The sequence below is a fragment of the Vicugna pacos genome, chromosome 34 (assembly GCF_048564905.1).
Source record: "Vicugna pacos chromosome 34, VicPac4, whole genome shotgun sequence".
NCBI lineage: Eukaryota > Metazoa > Chordata > Mammalia > Artiodactyla > Camelidae > Vicugna > Vicugna pacos.
In genome coordinates this window covers 8575097-8593783 of record NC_133020.1, presented here as the reverse complement: position 1 = coordinate 8593783, position 18687 = coordinate 8575097, and the positions used below count along the sequence as shown (strand labels likewise).

At 40.5% G+C, this 18687-nt stretch overlaps 1 protein-coding gene across 6 annotated transcripts in view; it reads right to left on the bottom strand.

Moving 5' to 3' along the window:
* Positions 1 to 2399: 2399 nt before the first annotated feature.
* Positions 2400 to 18687, bottom strand: part of C2CD5 (C2 calcium dependent domain containing 5) — a 77332-nt gene continuing 61044 nt past the window's right edge. For 3 of the 6 annotated variants that reach the window (XM_072954659.1, XM_072954662.1, XM_072954658.1), the window contains 6 exons: positions 18136 to 18222; positions 9734 to 9784; positions 8733 to 8834; positions 7239 to 7429; positions 4401 to 4547; positions 2400 to 3711 (listed from right to left, as the gene is read on the bottom strand). In XM_072954659.1, the coding sequence (XP_072810760.1) occupies positions 3580 to 3711; positions 4401 to 4547; positions 7239 to 7429; positions 8733 to 8834; positions 9734 to 9784; positions 18136 to 18222 (710 nt within the window). In that variant the 3' untranslated portion in view covers positions 2400 to 3579. Of the gene's footprint in view, positions 3712 to 4400; positions 5941 to 7238; positions 7430 to 8732; positions 8835 to 9733; positions 9785 to 18135; positions 18223 to 18687 lie in introns of those variants that run through there. The other 3 variants (XM_072954660.1, XM_072954663.1, XM_072954661.1) reach the window with 2 other exon arrangements.

Here is an 18687-nt window from a genome sequence, read left to right as displayed (position 1 = left end):
GATCCCACTTGCAAGTCCCTTTTGTCATATAAGGTAATATATTCACAGGTCCTGGGGATTAGACTGTGCACATCTTTGGGGGTGGGGGGTGGGAGGGAATTACCCTGACTACCATAAATATACTTATATTTTTAATATTTAAAAGTCTAATCTTAGAAATCTCTAGACTTTTCTGCGAGAAAAGCCAAACTTTTTAGAACAGCATTTACCTAATCATTCGTAATGTTCCCTTCTGCCTGGCTCCTTATTCCCCTCCGTTCAGCCTAAACTAGATTAAACTTGAGGTCAATGAAGGGGTTTCAGTAAACCTCCTGAAATCGTGTGCAGAATTGCACATGTATGCTTATTTTTCTGGAGAAAAGGTCCAGAGCTTAGATTCTCAAAGTTCTCTTTGAAAGACCCTCCCCTGAAAAAAAGGAAAAAAACTACAAAAGGGTTTGTAAACAAATGTGTTGCTTTCACACAGCATACACTTTCATGCTTGCACATTTTTGTGCATCTTATTCTTAGACTGGGTGGTGTCACGGGAAGAGTACTTGATTATTTGAAGCTCTTGGGTGTCTGATACAAGCCAAAACTGGCCACGTGATGATGGCATTTACCTAATAACAAACAATGAAGGTAGTAGCAAGTTTGAGGGGAAGCCACCAAGATGAGAGCAATCCAGGACCAGTTCAACTGATGGACCTTCAAGGCAGCCAAAAAATCAAGGGGAGATCATCTTAACTAAGGGAATCTAAGGAAGAATGGTCACATTGTCCATAGTAAAAGTTACGGACATGATAAAAGCTGCCGTAAACTACACGGATGGAGAACAGAAAAAGGGGAAATTCTGTCACACGTATGGCAAATTATTGACATTTAGAAAAAGTCAAAAGTCTCTGTAGAAAAGAAACCCAATTTTCATAGGAAATGTAAATAAAACATGTTTTAAAAAAAAGGCATTATTCATAATAGCAAAAATGTTGCCCAAATGTGGCTGCATCTAGAAACCATTATACTCAGTGAAAGTTACCAAGCACATGCGATTCTATTTACATAGTCGGGTAAGCACACCGACTGCCAGAGGCCTTTCAGGTGATAAAAATGTTCTTTATGTTGGTTACACAACTGAATCCATTTGTAAAGCTCCTTGAACTGTACCCTTAAAAATAGATTAATTTTGTTGAATGTAAATTATGCCTCATTCCCGTATTTTAATACTTAAGGATACACACCAGGCTATTACCATGGATTGGGAGGGATGTGATGGGGAAGAAGAGAAAGCCAGGGGAAAAGGTTAAAAATAAAACCACTTTAAAAATTGTGTACATGATCCCATTCATGCACTGATGAAAAACTGTATGTGTCTGCATAAAAAAAGCTTGCCAGCCCTCCAATCCTGCAGTACAGCTGTGCAATGTCCAATACCTGTATCTCTGGCATGTTTCAGTTCAGGGGAGATTAGGTGATGGAAGCCAGTGGGTAATGGATTACGGTAGAGTAGGAGGTGGAGGATGTGGGGCAGTGAGTCCAGCAAATCTAACAAAGTATTGGTCAAATTGTGTAGTCTGGCTTTGGAGCAGCAATGAAGAACTGCAATGAATTCTGTAACTGGCCTCAATATTTCCAAGAGTCAGTACCGGCACGTCTGTCTAAAATGACCAGTGTTTCTAAGGGAATCTGCACATGGGGAACAGCAGCAGCTTTTGGGCATCAGGTAACATCAGCTTTTCTAGAAGGAGCCGGCTGTGGCGAGGGCTGACGGTGCTTCAGAGGTGGCGCAAACGGCCCGCGATAGCGCAGCGAGCCGGAGGGGCTGCAGCACCTCCAGCTTTTCTAGACATCAGCCTGTGCCTCCGCTGAGTGTCCAGCTGTTCGTGCCGAGACGGAAGTAACACCACCCAGCTGGTTTTCTGTTTTAAGAATTAGTAATAATATATACGCACAGGATACGGCACAAAATAGGTCCTCAGTTAGTGACAGTTACAGTATTAACCCCCTGCCAAGACAGGACTCAGAAACATACTGAGGAACCACATAGTAGCTGTTGGATGGGTGGATGAATGGATGGATGGATGGATGAATAAAACTAGGAACCAGCTCATCAATTCCAGGGAACTGCCTAATTTTCCCAGCTGAGCTTGAGTATTGTTTTCTTTGGGAAGTGACCTTCATCCCAAGCTACGCAAGTTTTCGCTCAGCGGTGCAGCTTTCCTGCCAAAGGCAATGAGTGGCACAATTACACGTGTAGTTTTTTTTCTCCCAAATTAAGAACAGGGCCGTACATGTAGCAGAAGCACAAAAGATGTCTGTTGGCTAGAGGAAAGAATGGCGCGGATCCGACGGAAAGTGATTTCCCACCACTGACCAGCTTACGTCAAAGAGGAAAAAAAAAAAGAGATTTAGGAATATCCCCGTTTATCTTTATAAACTTTTTATTTAAAAAATAAAATTATAAACAAAATACAGAAAAATATTGACGCCTGTGATAACCAGGAAAGGGCTCCTAATCGTTAGGGCGGCTGCCATCCTGGACGAGCAAAACCATGAGTTTCATGAGGAAATTTTATTGTGCAAAGAAGGAATGTACTTTTGCAGGTTCATTTGTAACAGGTATTTGGCATCGACAGAAAAAGAGTTTCCCTCTATACATTCAGCATTCTGCAGTGTATTTACATTCAAGTTACATTTCCAGATTCTATGCCAAATACAGTCTGACTTACCATCAAAAATCCCTAAGATATTATTAAAATGCTGTTTATTTGGGAGGAGTGTGGTACAATTTTATGAGAAAATAATTTTACATTCCTCCTAGGTCAGTTGTATCTTAACCACTTCAACAAAATTCACTGGCCTTTTCTTCCCAGCTGAAGCCAAGCCTCTTTTAGACCAACTGATAAACACAAACTGAAACTTGGCCAGAAACAAAGTTATACGGTATTTTTTTCCCCTCCTTCCTTACAGACACTATTTAAACTTCCAATGGAAGGACACTGGCTCTGATCAATGACTTTTTCTTTTCCAGTCTCTGGGACTTACTATGGATGCAGGTTGCCGAATTTGAACTTCTTTTTAAAGATGGCTGACTCACTCTTCCCTTTCAGTTGTTACCAAATTCCTCATCAAAATCACACACTAAGAAACCCACACAGTGTTCTGAAAATTCTTCTCCATTTTTCCCATTACACATTCAGATGATTTACTCATTAACAAACTGCGAATTTCTTGCTTAGTTTTTCTAAACTATACTAGGAGAGCTATCCCAATTTCCTGATAACCTTACCATCTCGTTTTTTAAATTATGATTTTATTAAAATCAAAATAAATTACAAACAGCTTCCACCGTTGCTACAGTCCTCTGAGAAATTTACCTGAACTGACTGGGGGTCAAGGCCCCACGGGGCTGCCAGTCTCGGCACGATTTGAAAGTTCTCCTGCCTCCAAGTGATTCCAGACAAATCAAACACACTCATAAGATGTAGCAATTCTTAATCATCTCAAATGAAGTTCACTTTTTAAGTCGAGAAAGATAATTAATGACAAAACCATGGAGACAGGTGAATGCCACTCAGCTGGGCGCTTCCTTTCTGACCGACTTCAGGTTGTAACTTCCCCTCCAGCGCAGGCTGGCTGGCAGTTGGCAGTGGGTTGCTGGGTTGATGCCACTTCTAGCTCAGATTCACGAACAAAAACCACGGCGTCTCCACTGACGTTTATCAGACATTGTGCCTGTAAGAAGAACAGGGCACGCTCAGTCACACGCTCGGCGACTTGCCCTCCTGAGGGCAGGGCCGCGTAGCCGAGAAAGCGAACGACCCAAGAGAAACGTGAGCCGAGGACAAGAAGGCGACGCACAGGGAAGGAAGCAAAAACACTCATTAAGACAGTTATTTAATTTTTTAAGGGATCTTTAACAACTGTAAGTGGGTTATTATGTTAACACTACTGACAAAAGAAACTGATTCTAGAATTTAACCTAAGCCACACCCCTTCGCCCCCATTCACAGAATTACATTACTGATTAGAAATGACCAGTGTGGCCCCATCACCATGTACCCTTCACCAGGATGGCGGTTAGAACTGGGCAGAGTCACAGTCCAAACCCGAGAGCATCTTCAGCCCTCCTCACTTAGCCACCGCTGTATTCCAAAGACGCACCAAGAAGACGGTGTAAACGATCATTTGGAGCAAAACTTCCAGAGGTATTTAAGAAAAATAACTAGTCCCTGGGGATGTGAAGACAGCATCTGACCTACATATGATCATGGTTATCAATCTGCTCATTAAAATACGCTCTAAGCATCGAGAATCAAAGAGCTCTGAGGAGCAATTCTCTTTTTGGGGACAGGGCGGGAGGAGAAAAGGCCACGGGGGAAATCCGCAGGCTCCCCCAGCGGAGGTTTCCACCCACGTCTCACCTGGTTTTTATTGGGGTTCTCCATGAAGACGCACTGCTTCATGATGTAGGAGACAACAGCGTTCCCGCCGAGCGCCGCCACGTGGGCTCTCACCATCGCGAACACTTCAGCGATGAAGGCGTGGAGGAAGCCGCTGACTCCTCCTTCCTAAACAGCAACGCCCGAGAAAATCAGCCCCAGGCCTGCGCACGCGAGGGTCTGTGAACCACCACAGTGCACTGGAACATCTGAAGTGCCCTCAACATAGCGGACGAACATTTTGCCTTCTTCATAATGGGGATCTGTCGCGTGAACGAACAAGCCAGCCTTTACTGAACATGCGTCTACGTGGGTTGTCTCTTCATTTCACAGATGACGGGAGGGAAGCGCGGAGAGTCTGTGACGTGCCCACAACTGGCTGTGACCACAGAGCTAGTAAACAGACGGCAGAGCAAGGCTCCAAACAGTGCCCCCGTCTTCAGCGTCGCCCCCATCAAATGGCTCCCATCATCATCATTCAAATAAACGATGGTGACTACAAACAGTGAGATTTCTCTGCTCACACATCTCCCATTATGAAGAAGAACCATGTTCCGGTCACACTTATCTTTCTCAGCTTCTTAAAGGTGTGACACCCACCCTGCCTCGGGCGCCCTGCACCTGAAGGCTCCTCGCCCAGTTTTCCACCAGGGTGATGCGTACTCAGTCCTTCAGGTCCCGGTTTACATGTGACTTCCTCCGAGAAACCTTCCCTACCAGACCTAAATTAAGTTCCCCTGTTAGATTCTCTGATAGCCTCTGCCGTATTTCTTTGTTACTATTACTAGTAATTATCTACTAGCCTGATTATCTCATGTCCACCAGGCTCCAGCTCCACTGGACGGTAAGCGCCATCAGGTCAGGCACTGCATCCGCTGCTCACAACCATAGACGCTAACGCCCGGGGCAGCAGATGCAAATACTAAGTGCTCCACACGTACGTGTTAGGGAATGAAATCCAGTAGCGTGGGGAACTTTTTCAGCGTTCAAAAACAAAATAGAAATGAAAGGCTAGCTGACAGCTTAACGTGCTTTTCAACTGAAATTTTCCACAAAGTTTTATTGGAGGTTATTTATAGTTGAGGAAGAAATGTCCAACTTCACACTGGAAGTTAAGGGCAACATTTAATGCACTGTTAGAAAAACCATTTGACCAGATCACATCCTTCTGAAAAGCCACAGGATCCTAGGAACATGTGGTTTTGTACAGGGATCTCTGTGATTAAGGAATTAAGTAAGTTGTTTCAGCCTGCCCCCAACTCAATCATAGTCCAGGAGAGTTTTTTCTTTTACTTTTGATCAGTTTTCCTCCTTCATCTCAAATCAAGAGATTCTGATAGCAGGGTAACAGGACTACAGAGAGGTGATTTTTAAGAGATCACATAATTGTAAGCAAGTAACTCGTCGAACAATGAATAATTCTGGGATTTTATGCCGTGCAGTTAGTAGGACAAATCTCTGCTAAAGGGAACTCTGTGAAGCAGCACTGTGGGCTATGGTTGCTGAAGCAGTAGAGAGGGCACTGAGGAAATAAAAGTTTATGGATTCAAAATGGTACAACATCCACATGCTACTAAGAGCAACTGGAGGTTAATTCACCAGTCTACGCCAGCGACTCACACCCAAACTCCCTTGTCAAACTTAAATGGACTTAAAAAAAGTGTCACTTATCTAATGCCACATTAAAAGGTTTTGGAGAATATCTTGATTAAGATAGCTTCTTTTCCGTCTCAACACAATTAGAACTGATTTATCTCAAAGGAACATCAATCTGATTACTTAATCAGCCCGAAGTCACTCACTCATTTACACAAAAATGTCTTATGTTTTCCTCTGTGCCGGGCACTGGGCTAGGTGCACAATGGGGAGCTTGATATTAAAAAAAGAGTAAACGGGCTGTTATTCCCAAGAAAGTATAGAAACACGGCTGGTGAAGCAACAGAGGAAAAAAAACACAGCTAAGTCATGTTGGTAATGAACACACCTTTCAAAAATAAAAACTACTGCTTTAAATTTACTTTAGTAAATTTTGGAGTTTACTGGGTTTCACACCTAAATAATTTACAAATTTCCCTATTCACAATATTAATTTGCTCAGCAGCCCTGCTCTAAAACCTGACACGATATGTTTTCTTGAGTTTAAATGCCTGTGTAATGCAAGATAAAAGAGGCTGACTGATTCTTAACTTTGACAAACAACAAATAAAATACTTTAACTGCTGTTATTTAGAAAACAAATTAAAGTTTAGTGATACCCAGTGTGAAGTAAGAATTGGAATAAATGGCATTCTCATGCACGGATGGAGAGAAGGGAAGAAAATGCGCAGCCTCATTCTTTTTCAGAGGGAGAAAACCCACAGAGCTAAATTATATACACAATTCCCACAGACATCCATCTGTGATACAGGGTCCTACTCTTTCTAGATGTAAACGCTAAAAAACTGCTATTTAAATAGATCTCAGGTAAATACCCACTGAGGAAATCAACCTGTGTTCAGGGCTATTTTAAACCTCTAATCAAACATGGATACATTTATTTACTTACCATATGATAAGGATCTGGAATTTCTAATAACACACAGTTCCTGTGATAACACCAGCTGCTATGCAAAACTGGTTAAGTCTAATCTAGAACCAATTCAGGCAGGTTACTGACAAAAAGGGGTGTGTGTGTGTTGTGTGTGTTTGTGTGTGTGTGTGTGTGTGAAAGACTTTTGGCCAAAAAAAAAAAAAAAAAACCAATTTGAAACTTGTTTGGTTTTGATGTCTTCAATCAGAGGAAATTCACACAAAACGATGAAATAACAACTATAAAATTACCTCACGAAGAGAAGTGGTTTCCCGAATAAAAAACATGTTAATTATCCCAAGATATTTCGTTATTTTTGCTCCAGGAATGAAAGAAAGGGGTGTCATTTTAACGACCCCAACTGTAGAATTGGCACAAGGGGGCGAAGAACGATTCCGGAAATTTCCTTCACCCACTGGACTCGCTTTTTCGACTGTCACAGCTGAAATGGGAGAGAAAAATAAAAAAAAGAATCAAGATCATATGCTGGTAATTCAATTATTCCTTAAGGTTTCCAAATAAGCGGTGACAACATTCAGCTATCTGTGAGGCTAAGCCATGTCATGAAAGAAAAGAAATTCTCATGCACTGCATGCAATTAAAAATAGAGAGAGAAAGAAAAACATAAGAGGAAAGGCTGGGATGGAATCTTTTGGAAGAAAAATGGCATTCCTGCAAAAGAAAATGTCGATGCGGTGTAGCTACACACACGATGATCGTTATTAAGTGAAGAAAAAGAAAAAGCAGTCAAGCATTAAAAATTATCTGCTGTGGGAACAAATCATTACAAGGAGAGTGTGAAAGTTGTTATATTTCCCAGTGCAGTTTTTTCCACCTTTTTTTCAGACATCTTCATCATTGTCAACTTGTAGATAAACCTTATCTTAACTAGTTGTAGTAGGTTTCTTTTCCAAACCTTCTTACTCAAACTCGTGATTTAAAAAAAACTTAACAAATGACCTGGGCTGTCTGAAAGTGGACTGTTCATGAAAGAATAAACAATAGCGACCACTTAGCGAATAACTACCATAAACCAGACACATATATGCATAATCCTCACAACCCAGCAACCTGGGTGTTACTATCCCCACGTTACACGTGAGGAAGCTAAGGCTCACAAAAGCTAAATAACTTGCCCAAGGCCACACAGCTCTTAAAACGGCACTTACAGGATTCATAACCAGATCTGGCTGGTTCCGTACCCTGTGATCGTCCCTCTCAAACACAGTTCCGTCCCTTTAATGTACTGTAAGTTCTTTTACTTAAATATATTTACCTCCAAATCTGCCAAAACACCTGGAGTATAAAGAACATACGAGTAATGACGCTGATTCTGGCAGTGAGATGAGACCTGACTACTTCCTCTCCTTTTTCTCACTCTGGATGTCACCCTTCGTAAACTGACAAACATCATTTACTCTCTAGCACCTTGGGTCCTGGAAGAGGGTCTCTTCCGTAAGGGACCTCGTAACTTCTTTCCAATAGACGATATACTGTCTATTTGTATACTTTTAAGAATACATTCACAAAAGGTAAAATTGTAAAAACACAAGCCCACAGTCAAAATGAACAAATCTAAAGGCCCTTCGGGAACTTTTGCTAAACGGCCAGCAGGGTCTGCAGCTTTCACACTCCAGCGCGTGGCTGATTGGCAATGTTATCACTGAGCAGTAAGGCTAGCCTTCACCACCGGGAAATCAGGGATGTGCTTCTCAGATCGAAACGTGGTAGAAACTTCCGCCTACTTGTCTTAATCGATCCGCGCCTTATGGTCTGAGCTTTCAGTTTAATGAGCTCTATCCAGCTGCTGCATCTGTCTGCAAAGGAACTGTAATCAACTGACGTCGCTGAAAACACAGACAGAAAAACAAAAGAAAAAAACAAAGAAAAAACATGGATGACGTCTCTTACTCGTCATAACACTGCTTCCGATGACGTAATTTAACTGTAACTTAAGGGGAAGAGGGTCCCTTTCAAGTCAGACAGGAGAAACGTTAAAGAGTCAAGCTTTAGACACTAATTTGTGCAAAACCACGTTCTCAGCTGGCAGAGCATCGCTGGTGATGTCACAGCTGTGTGGTCGCTTAGGAGGAAGGGAAGCAGGTCTAACAGCTCAGTGAAAGGACCGCACGCTGGGTTTTAACTAACTTCTTTCCCCACTCTTTTTACTTTACAATGTTTTAGCTGTTACAGTCACACAGGACTTTAATTTACAATCCAAACTTTGTGAATAATCCCCTTCCCTATTTCCATCCTAAAACCAAATATGAAAATGAGAACTGTATATTGAAGAATACATGAAAAAAATCACTAGTGAATTTATCTTTTATTAAAATACCTTCTTTCTACCAGCAGTAACAGAAAAGCCAAAGGGTTATTTTTGGGAATATTCTATTTCCATATCTGATTTTGGCAGCTAAGCTTCTGATAACATGGGGTGAGGGACAAGTGTGTACCTAACAAGTTCTCCTTTTAAGAAGAATAACTTTTACTATTACTGAAAAAATAGTACGAAAAAGCTAAAATCTTATTTTCAGAAACTGAGAAACTATTAAAATGCCAAAAAAAAAACCTTTAAATGTCAGTTTAATTAGTATTTTGTAAGGCACATTCCAACTACAACAGAGCCACACTTTGGTGTCTACTCCATTGTCCGGTGCATTTCTCCGATGTCCGTATGTTTCTGCACCAATCACACTAGAATTTCACACCTTTGGTGACTAGTTGCTTAATGAGACAAACTCACCTCTCTGTGCAGCTGGTATACCTGAGTTAGAACTTGCACTCTCCAGGTGTTCTAATAAGACAATACGAACAACATTAGCTTGGATGCTAAGAACAAGCCAGTTATCTCTTCTTTGCTCTGTTAATTCTCTCTATAAGCCAGGCGAATAGGAGGAAATCTTCACGGTGTCATTATAAAAGCAAATCAAATACGATATTTAGGTTTAAAACGCGGTTTCCATCGATACAGGAAAACTAGCTCAGTTAACAAACACCGTGCCAAGAAAGATGACTTGTTACTGTAACACGAAAAGCGTTTCAAAGACTCCAGAGACGTGAGGAAATGTCCACACAGTAACAAATGTTAGTGGGATGGAAGCCACAGGGCGTGAGAACACGGAACAGAGAAGAGTCGATGTGCTGGGAAGGAAATCTGACAGGAAACATGGAAGGGAGATGTTTGTGGGAGGAAAGAAGCCAGTAAGATTAAAAATTACACACAAGGCAATGGCCCATGTCTCACAGATAAATACCAACTGCTCACCAGCCCAACCCACCCGTCACCACCAGCTCCTTTGCTGAAAGCCTTTCCTACCGACAGCCCTCTCTGGAGCCCCCGGACTCTGTGGGACGACAGGGTGACTGGTCTCCGCAGAAGTAACCAGGAATCCCGAACCAGAATCACTCGCTCTCCAGGAGCCTCACAAAAGCAGCGTCCTGAATTCTCCCTGATGTTTCATCTTGTTAGAATAGCTACTTAAGGAACTGCATGCACTTACACAGTACTACAAAGAAAACTCTGTAATCTGTTTCTAGTGCTCAGGCTCCACCCGCACTAGCATATTTGAATTTTCGTTTCAAGGGATTTTATAACCGAGAGAATAGTGCTGCCAAGGCAGAAATAGCCCATAAAAAACACTAAGAATATCTGGGTCAGCCAGGGTTTGGGTTTGTTTTTTTTTTAAATGATAAACTAAGTAAAAACATATTTTTGTTCCTGCTTCGTGTGTTGATCTTTTGGTCATCTTCCTCAATTCATAAAAGTTATACTTTTCAAAAATACAATTTGTACAGCACGTTTCTGCTAGCTGGGTGCAGTGGAAGTACCTACTGCCTGCACCCCCACCCCCATTTGTATAAGGCAAGTGACCACGAGCTAATACTGGACAGTGTGCAGGGCCTGACACTCCTCTTACAATACAGAGCTGCCCAGTAAAAGGCATCACTGGGTGAGTCCACGAAGTGACTGTGAGGACGCGCCCTGACCATCATGCCCTCAGACCGTACACCTAGACGGGGAGAGTCCTCCTGATTCAGGATCCTGAGGGGCACTGGAAGCCCAGGAGGAAGAAGACCAGGACAGAACTGACCGTCAGAGGCTTACCAGACCCCTAGGGACAGCTCAGGACCAAACAGACCCAGTGCAGAAGCTGGGGCAGCAAACGGCCCACCCCAGGCTTACATGCCCCAGCACTCTCATGTGTCCTATGCGGTGAGTACAGACTTACAGAACATATAGTTGGCATCAGGTATGCCATGAAAAGTTTAAAAAATGTGGGGACAGCAGAGAACAACTAAAAGCAAAAGTGAACATTACTAAAATGATCCTCTATACCTTGATACTGTCTAGGTAATATGAAATTCCCCAGTCACCAGTGTGTGTAAGTTAACGGCAAACGTCCACGGAAATAGTCTAGCCATGTAGAAGGTATCTGTTCCCATCTCTTACTGTGTCAAGTGGACAAAACAAGGGTATACAATGATCTGTAGAATATCTGTGTTTTTTTAAAAAAGGATAAACAGGGTATCCTTGCAAAGGCAGAGACGCTGTTAACGAGAGTTGCCTCTTAGGAAGGAAGATAGAGAGCGGAACTTTATTCTGGACTATATGATTTTTCATAGGATTCGACATTTTCACCATGGACACTTAGCACACTGATCACTTTTCCCAAAAAATTTTTTACAGAAGGTGGGGAAGAGGAGAAAAAAAGTGAGAGAAAATATTTATTCCCTGCCCTCAAGTATGAATGTGGTTGAAGTGAAATTTGAAAAGAATAAAGTTTTTACATTGGCGGCATGAAGGGAAAGGCTGAGGGAGAAACCTCCTGACCTCACTGAAGGGGAGCGGGTCCCCCCAGCGTGCTCGCTACAATGTTCACTTTCTCTCTCAGGGAAAAGGCCCAAGGCCAGCTGGTCCCGGCCGCAGGCGGACATCGGCACCTCGGGCTGGCCTGAACACCTCAAATAACCCAGTGTCTCAGACTCTCAGTCACTCGCTCTTTCTGAGCAGTCTGGCTTCCCGGGTAACAGGCTCTTCAAAAGAGTAGGTCCTGCAGACAGAAGCTGTCCGGCCCGATGACAAAGCAGTGATTCTGGCTGAAAAGAAGTAAATCCATATGCAATCTCTAAGCCAGTGCTTATAAAAAAAAAATAAAGACAATTTATTTCATACTCAGGGGTAGAAATCTTACTAAAAGTCTCTGGGGCTTTGCTGAGGAGCTGATGCTCAGTGCTGCCCATTTGAACATCTACGTGGAAGAGTTTGAGACCAACACGCTAGGTCCCACAGCAGCCCCCTTATCTTACCATTTCCTTTCTCACTGAACAGTTTTGCTTTTCAAGAAGTCACTAGTAAGTGATGATCCCCCTCTCCCCAAATAACCCTAGAAAGTAAGGCAAACAGACCACACACTTTTCCGATTCTCTTAGTACATTCTAGCAACTTTTAACAAGGCTTCGCGGTATAGGGAGGAGGATTAACCTAGGTTAAAAGGCAGTTTAGTGGAAATGACAAGCAGAAAGAAGGGTGGCAAGAATCCTTCCTCCCTCAATCACACGTGCTCCAGCGCTTCCAAGGTTTGATACTTCTCCACTGTCCTGAATAGTCTGTCATCGCCAACGACAGAGGTGTGAGCTGGCTCTGGTAAGGTTTCATGCAGACTACTCGTCTGACAACTTACCATTAGAATTTACAGACGATCTTTGCTCTGAATAGTTAAAAAATATTTCAGACAATCTTACCCAGATTGAGAGTCTTGTCCAATTTAAAAGAGAATTATTAACACTGAAAAAAATCCCTGCAAATTCTGAAAAGACTCTCTAGCCAACTAAAACATATGCAATCTGGAATCTTTAAAATATATGTTTTATTGATCTATGTAAGCAGTTTCAGTTTTAAATTATTATGATCAAAATTTGGCTTTATATCCATTTAGGCATTTCCATCAATCTCTAATGCATTGATCAGCTATGTCATATAACTATAAAATCTGGCTTAATGGTTGAGTTAGACAAATAATGTACATGAACACTCAGTGTAAACCTGGTCCACAATGGTATTCAAATATTGGTGGACTGATGGAAAAAAAACTGCCATATTGCAGTTAAAACTAAGGCAGAGAGAAAGATAGAAACTGCTTCAATCTGGATATTCCACTAGGGAAAAGCAATTTAGCTACAATACACAGGTAACACACACAGCAAGTGACAAGACAATTAACTGCTCTCCAACTACAGGTGTACAACGCTAACCCACCTGTCTTTCTTCTTCAACCCCTATCTTCTATTTTCTTGCCTCCTCTGCTTCCAGGTATTCACTCCTCCTCTCACTCCCATCATTTGTACCTTTTTTTCCAAATAATCCCTGTTTTTTGTCAATTCAATTTCAATTCAATTTTCTGTGCTTTTTACTCCCTCTCCCTTTGACTCTGGACTTCTCTGCCCTCAAGCTGCCTTGCAGAAGCTGCAATTCCTCATCTCTGCATCTCCATCAAATCTCCCTTTCCTCCCTTCCCATTTCTTGGATGAGTTTTTCATGTTTTCTACTCTTCAGTTTCTGTTTTCCTCTCATTCTCCTTTCCCTCAGCATCTCTCCCCTTTCAGTACCCCCCACCCCAACTGACTGTTGTGGCCACCAATAACATGGAGAACTTGAGCAATTTTTCCTGTTGCCACCATTTGGTCATAGTGACAAAATATTATCTTACAAAAATAACACAGAGGGAGAAAACATGCAATGCATTGCTAATATATAAAAATATTTTTAGTTAGTATAAAGAATTACATATACTTGCAAGAAATTGGAATCATTAGTTGGCAGGGAAAAAATAAAACCTAACTTTCATAGTTTTTATAAATTTGTATTTCTAATTACTAGTTTAAAATAATATGACAAGTCACTACATTTTAAAAGTTAAACTCTCTTTTAAAATTGAAATTGGTTTAACAAAAAGTAACTCTTCTAGCATACAATAAAATAAAGATAAAAAAAACTTGAAACGTGGGTACCTAATTATGGAGTACAACATATTGAAGCTATAAGCAAACTTGTTTTCTTTTACACTGAAATCCAGAATCCGACCTCTGCTTGTCACATCAGTCAGCAACTGCTCAGTGAAGAGAGAACTCCTGCCAGCCTATAGCTCCTGCCAGGAATATGAGGGTATCACCCCAGCATAAAGAAAAATGAATGCAGGAACACGGCTGAGGGACTGGGGGACAAAAAAACTCTTCCTCTATACAGTTTCATCCATCGGTATATAAAAACTAAATTTGACTTAATCATTAGAGCCTTCAATGCTCAGAATTTTAATGAAAACTATTACCCTATTATAGATGAGATTTATAAAGTATTAAAGATCTATTTATATGGTATATGATTCACACACATCTGTCTAATATAAGTTCTTAAGTTCCACAGTATCTAAACATCTCAAGATTTGGGTCTTTAGACATGTATCTAATGTAACATGCTAACCTTTTATAAAAATTACATGCATAAACTTTTTGAGATTAACTACAGCCTATGAGAAATGTCTTACTGCTATTTTAAAAAATTTTCACCAAGATAACTTTCACTCAGATTCCCCATTTTTACTATATGTGTTCTCTTTTCTCTATATATGTCACTTTAAAAGTCTCTTAAAAACCATTTCGCAGTGAAGTGGTAGATATTCAGAAAGGTGACACGTAGACATTAATGATGAGGAAAAAACATGAAAATGGTATAAAATACTTGCTATAGTCATTTTTTTCTCATAACACAGCCTCATATTTTAAAAAGCAATTTATTCTGATACCACATTACCTGTGCTCCTCACAGAAGTCATCAAAGAACCCTGACGACCTTCGCATGATAGCGTCCGTGAAGAAACTGTTTAGGCTCGGCACTTTTTAATATTTCAACTCAGAAAAATCAAGATAACTAGCAAGGTAACACCAAATCAACCATAAATTTGAGAAATCCATCAAACTATTATGTTACCTTGAGAAACAAAACCACATAGAACAAAAGGTGGAGGGAAAAAAATTGAACACGGATGGACAATTCAGGCGCAGGTTTACTCTACACAGTTAGGACACATGTAACTGAAGCATCTTTTCTTCACATAATACTCCTTTTCAACAACACAAAATGATAAGGAAAGGTTTATCTACAAGTGAAAAGATGGAAATATTGATAAACATACTGTGCACAGCTCTTGAAACTACTGTCAGTGTAAGGCAAAACAAAAAATTTAATAAATCATCCTATCTGTGATGAGAACATGAAAAATAAATTAGTATTCAAGGCTTTTGGAATTAAGCATAAAGCTCGATCAGATTAGATAACTGATCTAACAAAACTATAAAAAAAACTATGTATTTCTTTACTTATTAGTGCTAGCAGTCGACTTTTAAGCCCCCTGCGGTTGCATGAAAGAGAGTAGAGGTTTTCTGAGCATTTCTTCCTAACACCCTGACCTCTCTCCCTCCCACCTATTTCCTCTAAACCACTAAGCTTAACTTTCCCCAGCGACTTCTATCCTCTGTTCAAAGCCTTCCTTCATGTTCCAATGCTCAATGACTACCCTCATGTTGTAACACTCTATTCTCACACCTTTCAGACCTTTTCAAAACCCATTCTGTCCTCCAGTTTTCCAAAATACTTTGGGATAACTTTTTCTAATACACATAGTTTAGCCCACGTTCTCCTGAAAAGACACGAGGAAGCAAAGACGGTAAGTTAGCATGCAACATGGACCACAATTTACACAACTGTAAAAAAAAAAAAAAGTACAGATAAACTTTTCAGGGTTCACTGATGATTTTAAAATGTAATATTCAAGAAAGGGCACATAGGTTTTGTAGTTAAGCACTCAGTATTAGAAGCTGTATACATATTAGTATTACACGTGATGACGCGGATCATTATGAAGCTGACAATGGTGATGACGGTGACGATGAAGGTGGCATGACCTCATTCAGTGATTTACAAACTTGTGGAAATTCTTCCTTCCAACAACATCACAGATAGAAAACTGACACGTGAAGTGTGCTGGATTGAAGCTCCTCCAGTTCTGAGGCGGGGGCGGGAGACCTGGGCTGTCACCCCACTGCCCCCTGCCTCCTGGAAGGCCATCAGGCACCTCTAAACAAACTCTGCCGTTTGGAGGAACAGAATTGAAAAATTATTGGTTTAACTGATTTGAAACTATTTGGAAACTTAATTCACAGAAGCTCAGTGGGACCTCAGGCATAATTTAGCTTTTATGTTTTTAATAAAAGGGGCATGTTAATCATTGAAGAACCATAAACTATGGAAACCCAAGAAATCTGAGAATTTTAAAGGCTGGAGAGAATCCTAATCCTTTCACACTTTACAACGTGAGGCTGAACTGGCTCCATCAGAGGCTAACTGGCCCAGGTGCCCACGCGTTCCCAGCAGCAGGACTGCGGAGAGAAGCCAGGGCGGCTGCGTTATTACCCTGCCAACACCCCTTAAAGCGGATTGCAAGTACTTCAGGTGCTGCTCAGATATGACAGTATTCTACTCAAATTCTTCCTCCCTGCAATAAGCACTAGTTCTAAGCACCTTTGGAAACATTTTGAAACCTCCTGCAGAAACTGTAAGTTACAGACACAGACATGACAAACTTACAGAGTTTAAATCTAATCTGCAGAATTCAGGAGCCATTAACATGGTAAAAGCGAGCTCACTGAGACTCCAAACCCACAGACCTGTATTTGTATAGATCAGCAACGGGCCACATCTTTTTGCTGTTGTTGACTGGGGTTCTGGTTTTAGTTTCCCCTCAATCCCGACTGCAGGGGAAGGACAAATGAAGTGATATTTAAAAGTGCTTTGAAACTAACCCTGTGTTAAATGCTAGTTTCTACGCAAGTTTTTTTTTTTGTTTTTTTTTTTAATTCCTATCTAGTTATTTCAAGGAAGATTCTGGACAATTCTGCTTTTTGTTCTGGAAGCTGTATTTAATTTTTAAATCTGAACTCACATTATCTTTGAATTTGATTTCTCCTCTCTATCCTTTCAAGGAGTTGAGGTATGCTAAAATTCTCTATGGAGTTCTAAACTAGAATTTTAATTTAGACAAAAAGGAAGAAGAACCACAGTTACCACGTTAGGAAGTTCAGAATGTGAACGCAGCTCATCTCCTCACCTTCAAGGTACGAGACGGGAGCTACTTCTCTACACAGACAGGCCTTGCGGTGATTTGGTAAAGACGCCACAGACAACCACACAATGTAACTCTAAAACTGTTCTGTTCAAGTATAACTAATTTAATGTCAGTAAAATAACTGCCAAGTAGGAACCATAAAATGAGGTCACTTGCATTACAAAATGCAGAAATTAGAAAAGCCAATTTTGTTTTAAATAACAAATGCATCACTTCCCGGAATAAAAAATTTAGGAAAAAAACACAAACTGCATATATTGTGTACGTAATGTTACAATATAAGGTACAGTAATTCTGGAATTTTTATAATAAAAATTACACTGAAATTGTAAGAGGAATGGAAAAAACTCTCTCCCATTTTTCTCCAAATATTGTTACAGATCTAAGGAGATTTGCTGTTATTGAGTTAAGGGACAATCATTTTGTATTTGAACAAATGGCAGCGTCTTGTAAGTAAGTAACCATGTTCCTCAAATATAACCAAGGCACCCACCCGAAAGACAGAAATCTCACCCCTTTCTCACTTGTACTGACCTCCACCTGAAATCTCTCCACATATCTTCTGGAGAAAATAAGAATTTTGCTGTCTATGAAAATCTAAAAATTTCTGCAAAGGTTTGACTGCTGCTGGAAAAAAAGTTTACCAGATGTAATATAAATATCAGATATACCATACGTGAATAATTATTTTGGGATATCCAAATCTCTGAAAATAAAACTATCATATGTTTAAGGTGTAAGAATGGAATATCTTATGAAAAATTACCTTAATAATTTATGATGAGGTTATTTGAGAAGTTAAACTAAAAGCAATATTACTTTCTCCCCTTTATGAACATGAAGAAACATACAATGAGGGAATGAAGAACAAATCTCCACCTCAAAATTAAGTAAGATTACCTAGAATGAAGAAGCAAGTGAAAGGAACCAGACACTAGTGTTTGTGTGTTTCCCTTACTTGACCAACCTTTAGTCGGTGGAAAAGGATGAGAAGGGAGTGAGTCTGAGCAGAGCTCCAGTGGAAACTGCAGGAGTTCTTCATTATCTGTAGAGGCTTGAGAGGCAAGAAAAACACTAGTTATTTAGTAATGATCTATTATTGATTTTTTAAATGTTAAGAGTCTAGGATAACATATATATTTTCCCCCCAACTCGATTATTCTGGTCATTTTCTCCTTGATGGGGTCCCTTCCCCTGCACGACACTAAGAGTGGTTGCTATGTTCCCTGGTAGGACTGTTGGAGATTTAGAAAGGACAATGTGGACAAACCTCTTAGCACAGTGCCTTGCAAACAATAAGCAGTATTATTACTTAAGCAAGTTTATAAATAAGCAAAATCATTCTACTCAATAATCATCCTACTCCTTGTACTGTACTAGTTCTAGGAAACTTAAACCAGTTATTGTCTATCTTCTCCAATAAATATCTGAACACATAATCATTTAATGTATCTATTTGACATTAATTCAGTGCTATCCATGCAGAATATATTCAACTTAAAAAACTACAGGGTAACCA